At 35.5% G+C, this 17,328-nt stretch overlaps 1 protein-coding gene across 1 annotated transcript in view; it reads left to right on the top strand.

The window, feature by feature from the left end:
• The window catches only part of AP3B1 (adaptor related protein complex 3 subunit beta 1), a 239,500-nt gene that overhangs the window by 84,099 nt on the left and 138,073 nt on the right, over positions 1 to 17,328 (top strand). The window contains exons 8-10 of the mRNA XM_049766041.1: positions 11,942 to 12,097; positions 15,111 to 15,208; positions 17,181 to 17,235. Of these exons, the coding sequence (XP_049621998.1) occupies positions 11,942 to 12,097; positions 15,111 to 15,208; positions 17,181 to 17,235 (309 nt within the window). The remainder of the gene's footprint in view (positions 1 to 11,941; positions 12,098 to 15,110; positions 15,209 to 17,180; positions 17,236 to 17,328) is intronic.

The following is a 17,328-nucleotide window of genomic DNA, read 5'->3' as shown; positions in this document are numbered from 1 at the left end:
TCTGTGTGTCTGAAGTTCTTCCCGAAGCAGCCTCAATGAGTTTTATTTTGGGAAAATTTTATTTCAGCTTAAGCTTTTTTAAAAAGATGTTCTGTCCAAGTATAGGTAGATTTTGAGACATCAAAGATTAAGCATTCAACACAGGAAATTTAGGGGAATACAATACACATTTCAGCGTAAGCTCCCTTTATAGAGAGATTAATACTCTCCTATTATTAACATCCCTACCTATATATTATGTTACTCTCCTCTTTCTTGTTCTCCCTCTCTCTTAGAAATTATACAGATCATATTTTTAATTATTAGTTCACATATTTTAATATATATAAATAAAAATAGTTTACTTTAAAATTCTTCTGGTTGCAGTGTTCGTTTGCACTCTAGTTTCTTACCTCTTTTGTTTCTAGAATGCAGACCTGTCTTTTTTCTATTTGAGTATTTAAAATTCCCCATAAAGATTTGAAAAACTAGAGCTGAAGATAAAGTACAGGAGTTGTTGCTTATCTTGCAGTGCAGCCAACATTCCTGCTTCCAAATATTGTCTCTTAAGTATCACCTAGGTTCATTTTTGACCACTGAGCCAGGAATAGCCCTTGGGCATTGCTGAATGTGGCCCTCAAACTTTTCCCCAAGACTCCCACATTAGAATAACTCTTACTGATTTAATTCTCCTTTGAGGAATGCCTACAAATACTGTAAAATATCTCCTCTAGCCTTAAAAAATTATCTAATTTCAGTAAGCATCTATGTTTTATTTTCTAATGTATTCTTTTTAGTTTAGGGCTTAAAACACTTAAATTGTATGTTTCTGATATTCCCTCTTACCCCTTCTGCTTTCTGCTTGTTTGTTTAGTGAAGGTAGATTTCCAGGTGGATGTTAGAAATATTTTGGTACAGAGAGTAGACTAAATAAGTTTGAGAACCTCTGGGTTAGGTAAGAAAGGAGTGAATGCATAAAGAATCATGATCAGATCTACTTAGGATGGTCTTAATATTATTCCATAATTTATATTTGAACGAGGACTTCATTTACATTCTTTAACAAAAAGCAATTACTATTCAACCACCATTTTTAGGTTCCATTAGTTTGTTTTCAGATTTTTTTTTTATTTTGGGGGGGGGGATTTTGGGTCACACCCAGCAGTGCACAGGGGTTACTCCTGGCTCTATGCTCAGAAGTAGCTCCTGGCAGGCACTGGGGACCATATGGGATGCCGGGATTTGAACCAACCACCTTAGGTCCTGGATAGGCTGTTTGCAAGGCAAATGCCACTGTACTATCTCTCCGGCCCCTGTTTTCAGATTATTTTGACACAATTTTTTTATGTCTTGGAAAAAAGTCTTGAGAACTGTTTCTAAATCTAATTTTTGTATTATGTGTTATAATGATATATTTTATGGTAATTATTCTTTCTTTTTTATTGTTTTTATATTATTATTTTTTTTTTTTTGTGGTTTTTGGGTCACACCCGGCAGTGCTCAGGGGTTATTCCTGGCTCCATGCTCAGAAATTGCTCCTGGCAGGCACAGGGGACCATATGGGATGCTGGGATTCGAACCAATGACCTTCTGCATGAAAGGCAAACGCCTTACCTCCATGCTATCTCTCCAGCCCCGTTTTTATATTATTTTTAATAATATATTTAAGCATCATAATTTACATGTTTGTAGTTGGGTTTCAGTTATAAAAAGAACACCTCTTCACCAGTGCGACCTTTCCACCATGAGTTCTCCCCATTGCCATCCTCCCCCACCCCTGCCTATATTTGAGACATGCAAATTTCTATTTCTCTCACTCTCTACTATTGTCATGATAGATGTTAGTATAGTTATTTATCTAACTGCACTCATCACTTTTTATAGTACGCTTTATATTGTGGGCCCGTCTTTCCAGTCCTTATCTTTTTTGTCTCTGGGTGTTATTGAAATACTGTATTTTTCTTAAATTCCACAATGAGTGAGATTATTCTGTGTCTGTTTCTCTCACTCAGCATAATAATTTCCATGTCCATCCATGTATGAGAAAATGTAATGACTTCAATTTTCCTGACAGCTGCATAGTATTCCATTGTGCATATGTACCACAGCTTCTTTAGCCACAATTTGTTGTCAGGCATCTGGGTTGTTTCCACATTCTGGCTATTGTAAAAAGTGCTGCAATGAACATAGTTGTGCAGAAGGAATTTTTGTCTTGTGTTTTTATGTTCCTATGGCATATCCCTAGGAGTTCTATAGCTGGACTATAGGTTAGCTCAATTTCTAATTTTTTGAGGAATCTCCATATTGTTTCCATAAAGGCTGGACTAGATGGCATTCCTACCAGCAGTGAATGAGAGTTCCTTTCTCTCCACATACCCACCAGCACTGATTGTTCTTTTTCTTTGTGATGTGCCCGTCTCTGTTGCATGAATTGGTACATCATTGTTGTTTTGATTTGCATCTCCCTGATGCTTAGTTATATGAAATTTTTTCATGTGCCTTTTGAGCATTTGTATTTCTTTGAGGATATGTCTGTTCATTTCTTCTCCCCATCTTTGATAGGATTCGATTATATTTTTTGCTTGTTAAGTTCTGTCAGTACCTTTATATTTTATATGTTAGCCCCTTATCTGATGGGTATTGTGTGAATAGTTTCTCCCATTTATTGAGTGGCCTTTGTATCATAGTCACTATTTCCTTTGAGGTGCAGAAGCTTCTCAGTTAAAAAAGCTGGGGTGGCCATATTAATATCTGATGACACCAACTTTATACTCAGAAAAGTGATAAGGGACAAAGATGGGTACTATGTACTAATCAAGGGATATGTGTAACAGGAAGAAATCAGACTATTAAACATATATGCACCCAATGAGAGACCAGCAAATTATCTAATACAGTTATTGACAAATCTGAAAGAAGACATCAATAATAACACAATAATTGTAGGAGACCTCAACACGGCCTTATCAACACTTGATAGTCAACCAGACTGAAACCCAACAAAAACCTACTATCCCTGAAAAGAGTAATGGAAGAAAGAGGACTAGTATATATATATATATATATGACACTCCATCCCAAAAAACCTAGATATACATTCTTCTCCAATGTACATGGGTCATTCTCCAGGATAGACTACATGCTGGCACATAAAACATACCTCCATAAAATCAAGAGGATAGAAATCTTGCAGGCTACCTTTGCTGACCACAAGGCTCTGAAATTAGATGTGAACCACAAAGGCACACAAAAGAAAAACTTTAGCAGTTGGAAATTAAACACCCTGCTAATGAACAACCAGTGGGTCCGAGATGAAATCAAAGAGGAAATCAAAACTTTCCTGGAAACAAATGATAATGAAGACACAAACTGCCAGAATCTATGGGACACAGCAAAAGCAGTCCTGAGAGGAAAATTTATAGCTCTACAAGGACACATCAGGGTGGAAGAAGGGGCATACCTGAATAACTTAATGACACAGCTCATAAAATTAGAAAATGACCAACAAAAGGAACCAAAAATAGGGAGACAGAAGGAAATAACAAAGCTGAAAGCAGAAATCAATGAAGTGGAAGACCAAAAACAATCTGAAAGATCAATGAAAGCAGAAGTTGGTTCTTTGAAAAAATAAACAAGATTGATAGACCATTGGCAAAACTCACAAAGAAAGAGAGAGAGAGAGAGAAACCTGATAACCCGTATTAGAAATGAAAAGGGGGAGATCACGACAGATATTGCAGAGATCCAAAGGGTAATCAAAGTCTACTTTGAGAAACTTTATGCTACAAAACGTGAGAACCTAGAAGAAATGGAAAAATTCTTGGACACTTATAACCTTCCACAGTTAAGTAAGGAGGATGTAGCATATCTAAACACCCCCATCACTATTGAGGAAATTGAAACTGTAATCAAACATCTGCCCAAAAAGAAAAGCCCAGGCCCAGATGGATTTCCTACTGAATTCTTTCAAATCTTTCAAGAGGAGCTACTACCAATCCTAGCCAGGCTCTTCCATGAAATTGAAAAAAAACGAGAACACTCCAAAACAGCTTTTATGAAGCCAACATCACCTTAATACCAAGATAGTCTTTTTTTTTTTTTTTTTTTTTTTTTTTTAAATCTCTGCTTCTTCTTGTTTGGAAAGTGGAGTTTCCTCTTTGAAGACACCTTTAGTCTCATTGTCATGGAGTGTTTTACCCCTGTGTACTTCTATGTACCTTATGGTTCTGGGTCTGATAGCCAGGTCTTTAATCCATTTGGATTTTACCATTTGCATGGTGTTAGATGGAGATCTGAGTTCACTTTTTTGCATGTGGCTGACCAGTTGTCCCCACCACTTGTTGAAAAGGCTTCCTTGCTCCGTTTTGCATGTCTTGGCCTTTATCAAAGATTAACTGATTGTCTGTTTGGGGAGCATTCTCTGAATACTCAAGTCTATTCCATTGATTTGAGGGTCTGTCTTTATTCCAATACCATATTATTTTAATGACTATAGCTTTGTAGTACAATTTAAGGTCGGGGAAAGTGATGCCTCCCATCTTATTTCTCTAAGGGTTGCTTTAGCTATTCATAGGTATTTATTGTTCCAAATGAATTTCAGGAATATTTGATCCACTTCTTTGAAGAATTCATGGGTATCTGTAGAGGAATTGCATTAAATATGCACAGTGCTTTGGGGAGTATTACTATTTTAATGATGTTAATCCTCCCCATCCATGAATAAGGTATGTGTCTCCATTTCCTTTTGTCCTCTTTTATTTCTTGAAGTGGTGTTTTGTAGGGTTTTTGTTTTTTTTTTTGTATAGGTCCTAAAACTCTAGTTAAGTTGACTATAAAGGTATTTGAGTTTCTGTGGCACTATTGTGAAAAGAATATTTTTAATGTCCATTTCTTTTCTATCATTATTGGTGTATAAGAAAGCCATTGATTTTTGCTTGTTAATATTGTAGCCTGCCACTTTGCTATATAAATCTATTGTTTCTAGAAGCTTTCGGTAGTCTTTAGAGTTTTCTAAATATAGTGTCATGTCATCTGCAGTGAGACCTTGACTTCTTCCTTGTCTATCTGGATACCCTTGATATCTTTCCTTGTGTAATTGCTATAGCAAGTGTTTCCAGTATTATGTTAAATAGGTGTGCTGAGAGGGGCAGCCTTGTCTTGTACCAGATTTTACTGGAAAGGCTTTTAATTTATCTCCATTGCATATAATATTTGCCTTTGGCCTGTAGTAAATGGCCTTGATTAGATTGAGAAACTTTCTTCCATTCCCATCTTGTTGAGAATTTTTATCAGGAACAAGTATTGGGCTTTATCAAATGTTTTCTCTATCTATTGATATGGTCATATGTTTTTTTCTTTTGTTGTTAATGCATATTATATTGATTGATTTGTGTATGTTAAACCATCCTTTCATCTCCTGAATGAAACCTACTTGGTCATGGTGTCTGTATGACCTTCTTGATGAGACATTGGATCCTATTTGTGAGGATTTTGTTGAAGATCTTTGCATCTGTATTCATCAGGATATTGGTCTGAGTATTCTTTTTTTTTTTTTTTTTTTCAGCATCTCTGTCTGCTTTTGCCATTGAAGTAATGTTAGCTTCATAAAAATTATTTGGGAGTATTTCTGTTTCTTCAATTTCCTGCAAAAGCCTGAAGAGTATTGGTAGTAGTTTTTCTTGAAAGGTTTGAAAGAATTTGTTAGTGAATCCACCTGAACCCAGGCTATTTTTTTTCCGCGAAGACTTTTGATTACTATTGTAATTTCTTGAATAGTGATGTGTCTGTTTAGACATGAGTCATCCTGGTTCAACTGTGTAAGATTGTAAGATTGATCCATTTTTTCCAGGTTCTCTTGTTTTGTGGTATAGAGTTTTTCAAAGTAGTCTATGATTACCCTTTGAATCTCTGTAGCTACTTCAGCTTTTTTAAGAGTTGTTTGCTTGGATGATTGTCCTCCAAGTTTTAATTTTGAGTTTATGGTTTGTTCTGACTATTCAGATGAGTTTCTTGTAGACAGCAGAATCTTTCCCTTTTCTTTTCTAATTTGAGTTATTAAGTTTCTTTCTCTAGTGAATTTTGCTAGTGGTTTATCAATCTTGTTGATCTTTTTCTGAAGAAACAACTTTTTTTTTTTTCTGAAGAAACAACTTTTGTTTTCGTTCATCTTTTGAATTGTTCTTTGGATATACACTTCATTAATCTCTGCTGTAAGCATTGTTATTTCCTTCTGCCTACCTATTTTGGTTCATTTATTGGGATCACTTTCTAATTTTATAAGTTGGATTATTAACTTATTTATGTAGGCCCCTTCTTTCTTCCTAATATGTCCTTTTAAAGCTATAAAATTTCCTCTATGCTTCTTTTGCCATTTCCCCCAAATTCTGGTAGTTTGTTTCTTCATTCTCATTTGTTTCCAGTAATCTTTTTATTTCCTCTTTGATTTCATCCCTGATCCACTGATTATTCAGTAGTGAGCTGTTCAATTTCTAGGTGTTAAAAGTTTTTTCTCTGTGTGTTTGAAGTTCATTCTAATTTCAGTGCTTATGATCTAAGAAGATATTTTGTACAATTTCTATCCTCTTGATTTTATGGAGATATGTTTTATGGGCCAGCATATAGTCTATCCTGAAGAATGATCAATGTGCACTGGAGAAGAATGTGTATCTAGTTTTCTGGGAGCAGAGAGTTATATATATCTACTATGTCACTTCTTCCATGTCTCCTTTTAGAGCTAATATATTCTTGCTAGGTTTCATTCTGGTTGACCTATAAAGGAGTGACAGGGCGGTGTTGAGGTCTCCCACTATTATGGTGTTGCTATTGATGTCTTCATTCATATTTGTCAATGATTATTTTCAATATTTTGCTGGTCCCTCACTGGGTGCATATATGTTTAGAAGTGTAATTTCTTCCTGATGTACATATTCCTTGATTATTATGAAATGTCCATCTTTGTCCCTTATAACTTTTTTAAGTCTAAAGTTTGTGCCACTCCAGCTTTTTTAAGCTTGGATGATTGTCCTCCAAGTTTTAATTTTGAGTTTATGGTTTGTTCTGACTATTCAGATGAATTTTTTGTAGGCAACAGAATGTTGGATTCAGCTTTTTGATCCATTTTGCCACTCTGTGTCTCTTAAGTGGTGCATTTAGTCTATTGATGTTGAGAGAGATCATTGTTATGGGATTTAGTGTCATCTTTGGTTATGAGTTTGGTGTGTCTCTGATGGTATGTCTTGTCTTAAAGTGGACCTTTTAGTTTTTCTTTTAAGGCTGGTTTTGAGTCTGTAACATTTCCAAATTTTTGTTTGTCTGTGAAGCTATGTATGCTTCCTTCAAACCTGAATGTGAGTTTGGCTGGCTGAAGTACTCTAGTTGAAGCATTCATTTTGTTGAGTTTGTCACTAATCCCATCACTGTCTTCTGGCCTTGAGTGTCTCTTGTGACAGATCTGCTGTAAATCCTAAGGATGCTCCTTTGAATGTATTTTTTATTTTTGATCTTGCTGCTTTCAGCATTCTATCCATGTCTATGGGATTCATCATTGTAACTAAGATGTTTCTTGAGGTGCTTTTCTTTGGATCTCTTTTAGCTGGTACTCTTCGGCCATGCAGACTTCGGTTGCATGCACTCTTTAGCTCTGGAAGTTTCTCACAATTGATGTCCTTGACTATTGATTCTTCATGAGGATTTTCTCCTTAGTCTCTGGGACTCCAATGATGCTTAAGTTGTTTCTGTTGTGTTTATTGAAGACTTTTATTTTAGGCTTCACATTTTTTGAGAATTTTTTTTATTATCTGATCATTTTTTATTATCTGATCATTGTCAATCTCTTCTGTCATATGGAGTTGTTATACATCTCATCTTCCAGCCTACTGTTTTGTTCCTCAGCTACTGTTACTCTGTTGGAGAGGCTTTCCAATGAGGTTTTCATTTTTCCTACCAAAGTTTTCAGTTCTATTATTTCAATTTCAAGTTTTCTCATTTCTATTTTCATATCCTTTTGATTCTTATTGTGGTTGTTCAGCTCGATCCATGTTTTGAGTTCTATGAACATCTTCCATATTTCTTCTCTAAACTCCTTATCTGTGAAGCTAAATATGTCATTGGTACTTTTTGGGTCATCATTCTCTATGCATGGTGTTGGCCTGCAATGTTTCCCCATTGTCATACTTGTAGTGTGTTGTATTCTGCATTTTGTGTTGGGGATCATTACTAGGAGATGTGTGTGCCCTGGAACTAAGTAGAACCGCCAGGCTTTTTTTCATAATGATATTTTAAAAACTTTGAAAAATTGTCTTGTGTTGATTCGCTAGATTACTCAGTAACAAAGTTTGTAAACCACTGCATTCTGAAAGCTTATTTCTTATATCCTGGATTAAAGCATAGTCATAAGAAATGAGAACTGTTGTGGTCAATTGAGCACTGAATTTTCTTAGTGGCTCAATACAAAGTTAGTGGGCACAGGTGTTTCTATAATTGTGATGTATTGGGAGTGATTCAGTGTTCATTGGTCCTCAAACTCACACTTCCACCTGTGTGTATAATGGTCACTGGACTGTGCTGTAAAACATATAAAGTGAATATCTAGCACCTACCTCATATAAAGTAAAGAATCTCAAACCACTATATATGTCTTGGGTTGTTTTACATAGATATGATGAGGTGGGGTGGCTGGAAATCAGGGCAAGATGTCTTTTTTTTTTAAAAAAAATTAAATATAAATATTTTATTAAACATGACTTTTCCTAGAGAATATATATATGTGTATATGTACATAAACATTAAGCTGTGGCTTATTTAATTTATTGAGCATTAGCTGAGTCATTGTGTTGTTACTGAGCAACTATCCACTTTGAATTCTTAGAGCAGATGTCAGTAACTTTAACCTGATAATTAGATATGTACTCTTGGTATTCAAAACAGATTGCTGCTTTTGGATCTTTGTTTTTTTTTAATTTTTTATTTTTGGGGGGGCCCACACCCACGGGTGCTCAGGGGTTATTCCTGGCTCTGTGCTCATAAATCGCCCCTGGCAGGCATGGGGGACCATATGGGATGCCGGGATTTGAACCAACATCAGTCTTAGTTTGGCTGCTTGCAAGGCAAACGCCCTACTGCTGTGTTATCTCTCCAGCCCCCTGCTTTTGGATCTTTGGCCTGAATGCTTGTTCACCCTGAAACTTATATGTTCAGGTCCTAATACTATTGTATGTAATGGTATTTTTTTGGGGGGAGGGTCATACCCGGCAGCGCTCAGGGGTTACTCCTGGCTCTACACTCAGAAATCGCTCCTGGCAGGCTCAAAGGACCATATGGGATTCCGGGATTCAAACCCTGTCCTCTTCTGTATGCAAGGCAAATACCTCACCTCCATGCTATCTCTCAGGCTCTGTGATGGTATTTGAAGAAAGTAACTTTGGGAAATTGTTTAGTGTTAATGAATTTTTGAGGTTGGGAGTTTTGCCCTTATAAAAGAAGGGACAACAGATCTGTTGCTTCCCTCTCAATTTTCTGCCAAGTGAGTGAGACCACACAAGAAATATGCCATATGCAAGCCCATATATTAATGAGGAACTGAATTACTCTCACTTTGACCATGGGAATATGAGTCTTCCTGACTCAGGAAATTTTTTTTTATTTAATCTTGCCCACTTTAGTATATCTCTTTAGTTCCCTCAATGGCATGAAAATGTCAGAATGTTTTCCCCTGCGGAACTTACAAGTATGCAATAGTTGTGTTTATTGCAGATTGTAGGTTGTAAGTTAAATGTTAATAAAATTTGACAGTAATGAAGGAAAAATAGAATAAACTTAATATTTACTGAAAATAGCTTTTTATGAACATAGAAGGATTTTATTTGCTATTTCTGGTAAGGTATTAATGTAAAAGTTTTATCATATATCTGTTTTAGGTAGAATTGAAAGTTTTGATCTAATTTGAATATAGGTGAGTGTTTGTACTTACAGAAGGTGATGGATTTGGCTTACTAGTACACCTAAATAGGACCAGTTTCTCCTAGAGCTTTATAAAGGAATATTTTAGTGACTGATAAAAGTATATCTCAGTTCTAGTGTTTTTAAAACTAATATTTGCTACTCTCTGATGGCTACAAGTGGCAGTGTTGGCTTGGGTGACTCCCAGGGCCTCTTATATCAGTGCCCTGAGTTATTCAAAAGTAAGGTTTTAACTCAGCCTTGCACTTGGCAACTGTTCTACTACTTACACTATTATTCTTCTTGTTGTAAGGTAGTCTGATCCTGAAAATTTGCTCTTAAGCTTGTGTAATTTGTTGTACATGGATGTCCATGGTAGTTTATTATGAACATGTGTATTGTGCTCTTGCAATTTTTTCCTGTTTTATTTATGATTGTTTTGGTGTTTGTTTTGAATCACACTGAGCTATACTTAGTTTACTGATGATGATCTTAATTAGGGGTTTTTATATTTTTCTTAGTGAGGGTAACTGAGGAGTAATCTATTTTTTTTAATCAGTTCTAATCACTGTTGGTCTTTTTTAACTTTCTGTTTGGTTCTTATTTATTTCTGTTCTAATTTTTTTTCTTTCCTCTGCTGACTTAGTTTCTTTTTTTCTTTTTCTTCATATATTAGGTTAGATTATTTATTTGGAACTTCTCTTGGTTAGGACTGTATTGTGATAAAACTTCTTTTTTTGTAATGCTTTTCTGCTTCCCAAAGGATCTGATAGCCTTCTCTTCTTTATTGTTGGCCTTCAGGTAATTATATTTATTTTTCTTTCTTCAAATCTTCAAAAGTTAATCAGAGGTACATTTTTGTTTTTGCACATGTTTACACTTTTTCCAGTTTTCTTTTCATTTTGGAGGGGGAGTGTAGGGACCTGTCAGTATTTCAGAGCCATTCTAGGTGGTTTTTCAGGGCCAACTAGGTGGGAAGCATGTGGTTGCAAGGCTGTCAAGTGGAAAGCATGTGTTCTAGCCTTTCAAGTTATCTTCCCTGCCCTCCAGATTTTTCTTTCTGTGGTTGGTTTCAAATTTAATCCCATTGAGATGGGAAAAATATCTTGATATGATTTCATTGTATTTATTGAGACTTGCTTCATTTCTACTTACCTATTTTCATTCTGTTAGTGTACATTTGCTGCATCTCACCAATTTTCTTTTTTTTGTTTCTCATTTAACTATTAATAGTTTAGGTCAACTGTTTGCAATAATGTTGAGAATTATGATTTTTATGTATAGAATTACTGTACCTTACCAGAGTACTCAGTCCTTCCACTATTTTGCTTCTGTCATTTCTAGATCACCTTTTTGCTTTTTTTTTTTTTGAGAAATTTCCTTAATATTTTCCATAAGGTCGGAACCACATGACATTCCCACCAGCAATGAAAAATTCTTTTTTTGCCCCAGTTTCACCAGTCCTGCTTGTTCAGTGTTTTTTGATATATATGCCTTTATCACTGGTGTAAAATAAAACCTTGTTTTGATTTGTTTCCCTAATAAATAAGTGATCATGAGCAATTTTTCATATGCCAGTTGTGATTTTATGTCCTCATGGAAGTTTTTGTTCATCATCTCCCCTATTGGATGAAATTATTTTGTTGTTGTTTATGTTTTAGAGTTTTTAATCTATCTTTGATATTAGTCTTTTGTTTATACAGCATGTAAATATTTTCTCCCTTTCAGTAGGATGCCTTTTTTGGTTTATGCCCAAGTTTGTTCTGCCATGCAGAACCTTTATAATTTGATGAGGTTCTATTGTTTATATTTTGTTTGTTGTTTTTGCCTCTGAAACTCAGTTCCTAAAAGCAAGACCTTTCCTTGAATAGTGGAATACTTTTAAATTGCTTTACAGTAGTAGTGTGTAGTAAGATATACTTGCTGGAAAGGTTTTTAAAACAGGTGTTGTTTTTTTTTTTGGTGTGTGTAATTATTTGGGTTGTTCTGAGTCTAAATTAATGTTGGAAATCGATTTTTTTTGTAGGATGCTGGTTTGGAGATGGAAGAAAAGAATTTTTATGAATCTGATGATGAAGAAAAGGAGATGACTGACAAAAAGAAGAAACCATATATTATGGATCCAGACCATAGACTTTTAATTCGAAATACTAAACCTTTGCTTCAGAGCAGGAATGCAGCGGTATGTTAAAATAATTAATAGAAGTAATTCAGATTTTATTTAAAAACAAAACAAAACAGTGGATAAGTGCCTATGAGGTCAGGGGCTGCAGATGGAAAGTGTTTTGCCTTAATATGGGTGGTGTTCTTTACATGACTGAAACCCAAACACAATCATGTATGTAATCAAGGTGTTTAAATAAAATTAAAAAAAAATATGTGAGAATGTCCTGCATGCATGCCACCCTGCACCTGCTTTTATGGCATTTTTCTTTTCTCTGAATTTCTCTTTTTTCCTTTTAGATATTGTGGTTTGCAATACTGTTATTGATTGGGTATTGTGCATATCACTTTAAATTCTTTCAGTATGCTGTACTTGTCCAGAGTGGCCATTTCCAACTGCATCTGATATTTTTAAGGTTTTCTTTTTGATATTCAGAGACTCTTTGGAGATTACAAGAGTTTAGGGATATCTCAATTCTTAGTTGCCATTCATAGTACACCTTAATTTTAGAATAGTCTCATGAATTTAAAATATTATAGGGTCCAGAGTGATAGTACAAAGATTAAGGTGCATGTCTTGCATGCAAGCTGATTCCAGATCAATCCCTGGAATCACATGATGCCTCAAGTATACCAGATACTGCTTTGGAGACCTCTGAGTACTGCTGAGAGAACCTGACTCTGTTACTCCAAGAGGGGCAGCACATATTCAGTTCAGTCCTTATTCTGAACCATAGGCCTTTGTGTTTTAGAATTGCTGGTGACTTTGGGCCTCCTGAGCTTATCTGGCACCCCAGAATAAAAGAAAATAAAACTTCAGTTGATTAATGATTTAAAACTGCCATAGGTTACAGGCACTTTAAAGAGCACTAACGCATAAAACTAATTGACTAATAAATTGATAAATAAGAAAATAAAGCTGAGAAATAATTTTAATCTGCCTTACAAACTTCTTTCTTTAAAAGTAGTAAGGCAAGTATTACCGGTGAGAAGGAAAATTGTACATTCTATAGATGTTAGTATTCTTAGGATTATGGATTCCACTCAGCTTGTCATTTGTTTTTATATATTAAAACATTTATTCCCTAAATTGAAAGAACTAAATGAGCTTTACTTAAAATTACAACTATTTACAGAATTATTAATATTTAATAATTCAACAGTTATTAGTTTGTAAAAGAAAGCCAGGAAGATAGATCCCATAAGTTCCAAATTCAAATTCAAAGTTCCAAATGACTAAAAATATACAAGTTGTCTACTGGTAGACAGTAGGACTAAGCCCTGCACACTTGCAAAGTGTAACCCCAAAACAAAAATAAATAACATCAATATGCAGAAGTGTTCATTTTATATTAAATGAAATTAAATAAAATTATATTTTATATATATATATATACGTTTGGTTTTTGGGCCACACCCGGCGGTGCTCAGGGGTTACTCCTGTCTATCTGCTCAGAAATAGCTCCTGGCAGACCTGGGGGACCATATGGACGCCGGTATTCGAACCAATCACTTTAGGTCCTGGGTCAGCTGCTTGCAAGGCAAATGCCTCTGTGCTATCTCTCTGGCCCCTAAATACATATTTTTATTCACTACAGTTTACTTATATCTTAAGCAGAAATAATGAATATAGCTTATCTTCTGAGCCACAGACAGGTGTTGCAACTTCCATATTCCTATAATTGTTGCTATTTAACTGGTCACTATCTAAGTCTGAAGGCTAGACTTGCTCTCCAAATCTGAGTGTAGCAGCATGTAAGGGAAATGGTTTTCTTATAAAATTTAGGGCAGAAAAACAATGAACAGCCTGATAATGACTCCATACCAAAGACCTGCATTTGGAAACAAGAGCATTTCAAACATTCCAAATGCTGCTGTTTTAGATAAATTTTTAAAAGTGTAAACTGATCAGACATGAATACCAAATCCAAAGTCAATGACAACAGAATCAATACCCAGTCTACAACAAGCTGTACAAAGGGGGAACAATTGCACTAGCATTACAGGGGTAAAGGAAGGAGGTGTGGGATGCATGCTGCAAACAGGGGAGGAGGGAGGACAACACTGGTGGTGGGAATGCCCCTTACTCATTGTCACCATGTGCCTCAAGTATTACTGTGAGAGAATTGTAATTCACTTCAACCACAATAAAAAAAAAAAAAGTGTTTGGGCCACACCTGCTGATGCTTGGGATTACTTCTGGTTCTGCACACAGGAATCACTCCTTCTGGTTCTTGGGGGATTATACGATGCTGGGGTTGGGAGATATCGAACCTGGACAAGCACCCTTACTGCTGTACTATTGCTCCAGCCTCTAGGGAAATTTTTTTTTAGGTAGATTTCCTTTCATTGTAACTTTAATGCATTGTTTATTTTCTTTGTGTTAGCCTCCTTGCTAGTTTCTGAAATGGTTTGTAAGGCGCATTGCAGTACTGTTCTAGAAGGTGTTGCATTAAACTTTGCCCTTTTCTGGTTGTCAGATCTTAGGTGGTTCACTCAACATCTGTTCTATTTTCTGAGAATGTAGTCATTTCCTAGAGTTTCAGAAGACCAGAAGTTCAAAATAAAGGTTCAATAAGGTTGGCTCCTCCTAGACGAAGTCTGATAACTGCCAGCGATCCCTGAAGTTACCTTTGATTAAAGGCCCATCACTGCAGCCTGATTACCTGGAACCAATCCTGGGGTACTCAGGATAACTAGGGCTGCTCCTAGTGATGCTTGGCATCACCTTCACATTGTTGCTTTTCTCAGCATCTCTTTTTCTGTACCTTACTGAATTTATCACACTACTCGAAACTGATCTCAGTCCTTGTCTTAATAATAAATATTTGCTGAGTCTTTGTTTTCTAATAAAGATCATATGAAGCTCTGGTGGACATGAAGCTTGTAGGGGCTGCTTGTTCAGTCTGACATACAACATGACAATGTGCAATTTGATAGGAACTAAGAAATATAATATGTAAGATCATTCTTTGAAAATGGTGCTCCTCTGCTCACATTTCTTAACTGTTTTCTTTTGTTTTGTCTTTTAGGTGGTTATGGCAGTTGCTCAGCTGTATTGGCACATAGCACCAAAATCTGAAGCTGGCATTATTTCTAAATCACTAGTGCGTTTACTTCGTAGCAATAGGTAGGACATGATTTTACGTGTTTTTCGTTTTATGTACTGTCAAAAGTTATCTTTTAAAAAATATAATCTGTTTATTCAACATGTATCTTTTTTTTTCTTTAATCTTTTTTGAGCCCACGCAGTGGTGCTCATGACTTATTCTTTTTTTGTTGTTTTTGTTTTTGGGCCACACCCGGCGGTGCTCAGGGGTTACTCCTGGCTGTCTGCTCAGAAATAGCTCCTGACAGGCACGGGGGATCATATGGGACACCGGGATTCGAACCAACCACCTTTGGTCCTGGATCAGCTGCTTGCAAAGCAAAGGCCGCTGTGCTATCTCTCCGGGCCCATGACTTATTCTTGACTGTTGAGGAATCACTCCTGGATAGTGCTTAGAGGACCATATGTAGTACTGGGAAATGAACCCAGATTGGCTTTCTGCAAGGGAAGTGTACTGTGCACTTCCCACTGTATTATTGCTCTGGTTCCCATTTTTCCAAAATTTAATGCATAGCTTTGAGTATATTTTATTAAGTAGATCATCATAAAAGCTTTTATATAATTTTTTTATTTGTTTGTTTTCTTTTTTGGCCATACCCGGTGACATTTAGGGGTTACTCCTGGCTATGCGCTCAGAAATCGCTCCTGGCTCTGTGGGTCATATGGGATGCTGGGGGATTGAACTGTGGTCCCTCCTATGTTAGCGCGTGCAAAGCAAATGCCCTACCACTTGTGCCACCGCTCTGGCCCCATATATATAATTTATCTTAATGATAGATATTAAAGTTATTTTACCTCGATCCAATAAGGACTGAAAATATTGTTGGCTCATTGTATATATAATATATAGTTTCTATAAATACACCTATAATATATATATAGCATGTATATCTATATACCTATTCTAGTGTTAGTATTTGTTAGTTCTTGGTGTGACAATATTAATATTTAGGAGTTCTAGTTAATTCAAATATGTATTGTAAAAATTGAAAAAGTATAGTAACATTGTCAAGTCAATTTACTTAGTTTGGTGATATCATTATATTATAAAGCAATAGATATGCTAAATTATGTAATTTATGAAAGATTTGTTGCTTCCAGTAAGGTTCAATAACTAATTGGTGGTATTTTCTAAATTTAAAAAGAGGTACTTATTCTTTGGGGGTGAAGACGAGGTTTCTAAGTAGTGTTCATGAGACTAAAAACTGCCACAGCAATTCTGATAATTCTGATAAATTCTGATAAATAAGCCACTTGGATAATTCTGGGACCCAGGTATGCAACATTGCTTAGGTCCTGCAGTGTTGGGGACCAATAAGGCCACAACTGTTGAGGCTGGAGTCCTCCTGGGCTATACCCAGCAGGGTTGCCATATGGTGCTAAGGATCAAATCCGGGCATATGCTCTTACCCCGTGTTCTTGACCCTGTCTCAAGAGCTTTATTTAAAAGTAATGTATGCTTTTGGGCCTGAGAGTATAGCTGGCGACCATGTGGAGTGTCAGGGTTTGAACCCAGAATGACCATGGGCAAGGCAAGTGCCCTACCTGCCGTATTTTATCTCCTGCCCAATATATTTGTTTTTTTCATTAACTAGAACTTAGAACCACAACTTTAGCTCTGATCTGGCCGTTGACATTCCTTAGAGAAAGATATTTTCTCAGTATTTCTAGTTTTTTTAAATATCTTTATATATAGTCATTCTTTAACTTTTATCAAGTCAGTACATTTTTTGTGACTAGTTTTAAAAATTATCAGTGATGGTACTAAATTTATATCTTAGAATCGCATCTCATTTATTAACATTTTTTTTTTAGGAAAAATAGATTTTGAAGAAGGCATGTTTCTAAAAGTTACTAATATCTTTCCAGCATAATTATATTTTAAATTTCTATTCAATATGAAACTCATTGCTAATAATATTTTTTCATATTCTGTATACTTAAAGATATTTTTTGAAAATATACTTAGTAAAAGTTCTTATTTAATTTTCAGGGAAGTACAATATATTGTTCTACAGAATATAGCAACTATGTCAATTCAAAGAAAGGTATGTATATAATGAACATTACTTGAGATGTCAGTATATATTTATATGTTATTATATATTATTTATATATTATATATACATCTTTCTGTGTTT

The sequence above is a fragment of the Suncus etruscus genome, chromosome 2, assembly GCF_024139225.1.
Source record: "Suncus etruscus isolate mSunEtr1 chromosome 2, mSunEtr1.pri.cur, whole genome shotgun sequence".
Lineage (NCBI taxonomy): Eukaryota > Metazoa > Chordata > Mammalia > Eulipotyphla > Soricidae > Suncus > Suncus etruscus.
Note: the sequence above shows the minus strand (reverse complement) of the source record. Positions and strands in the feature narration are given on the sequence as shown.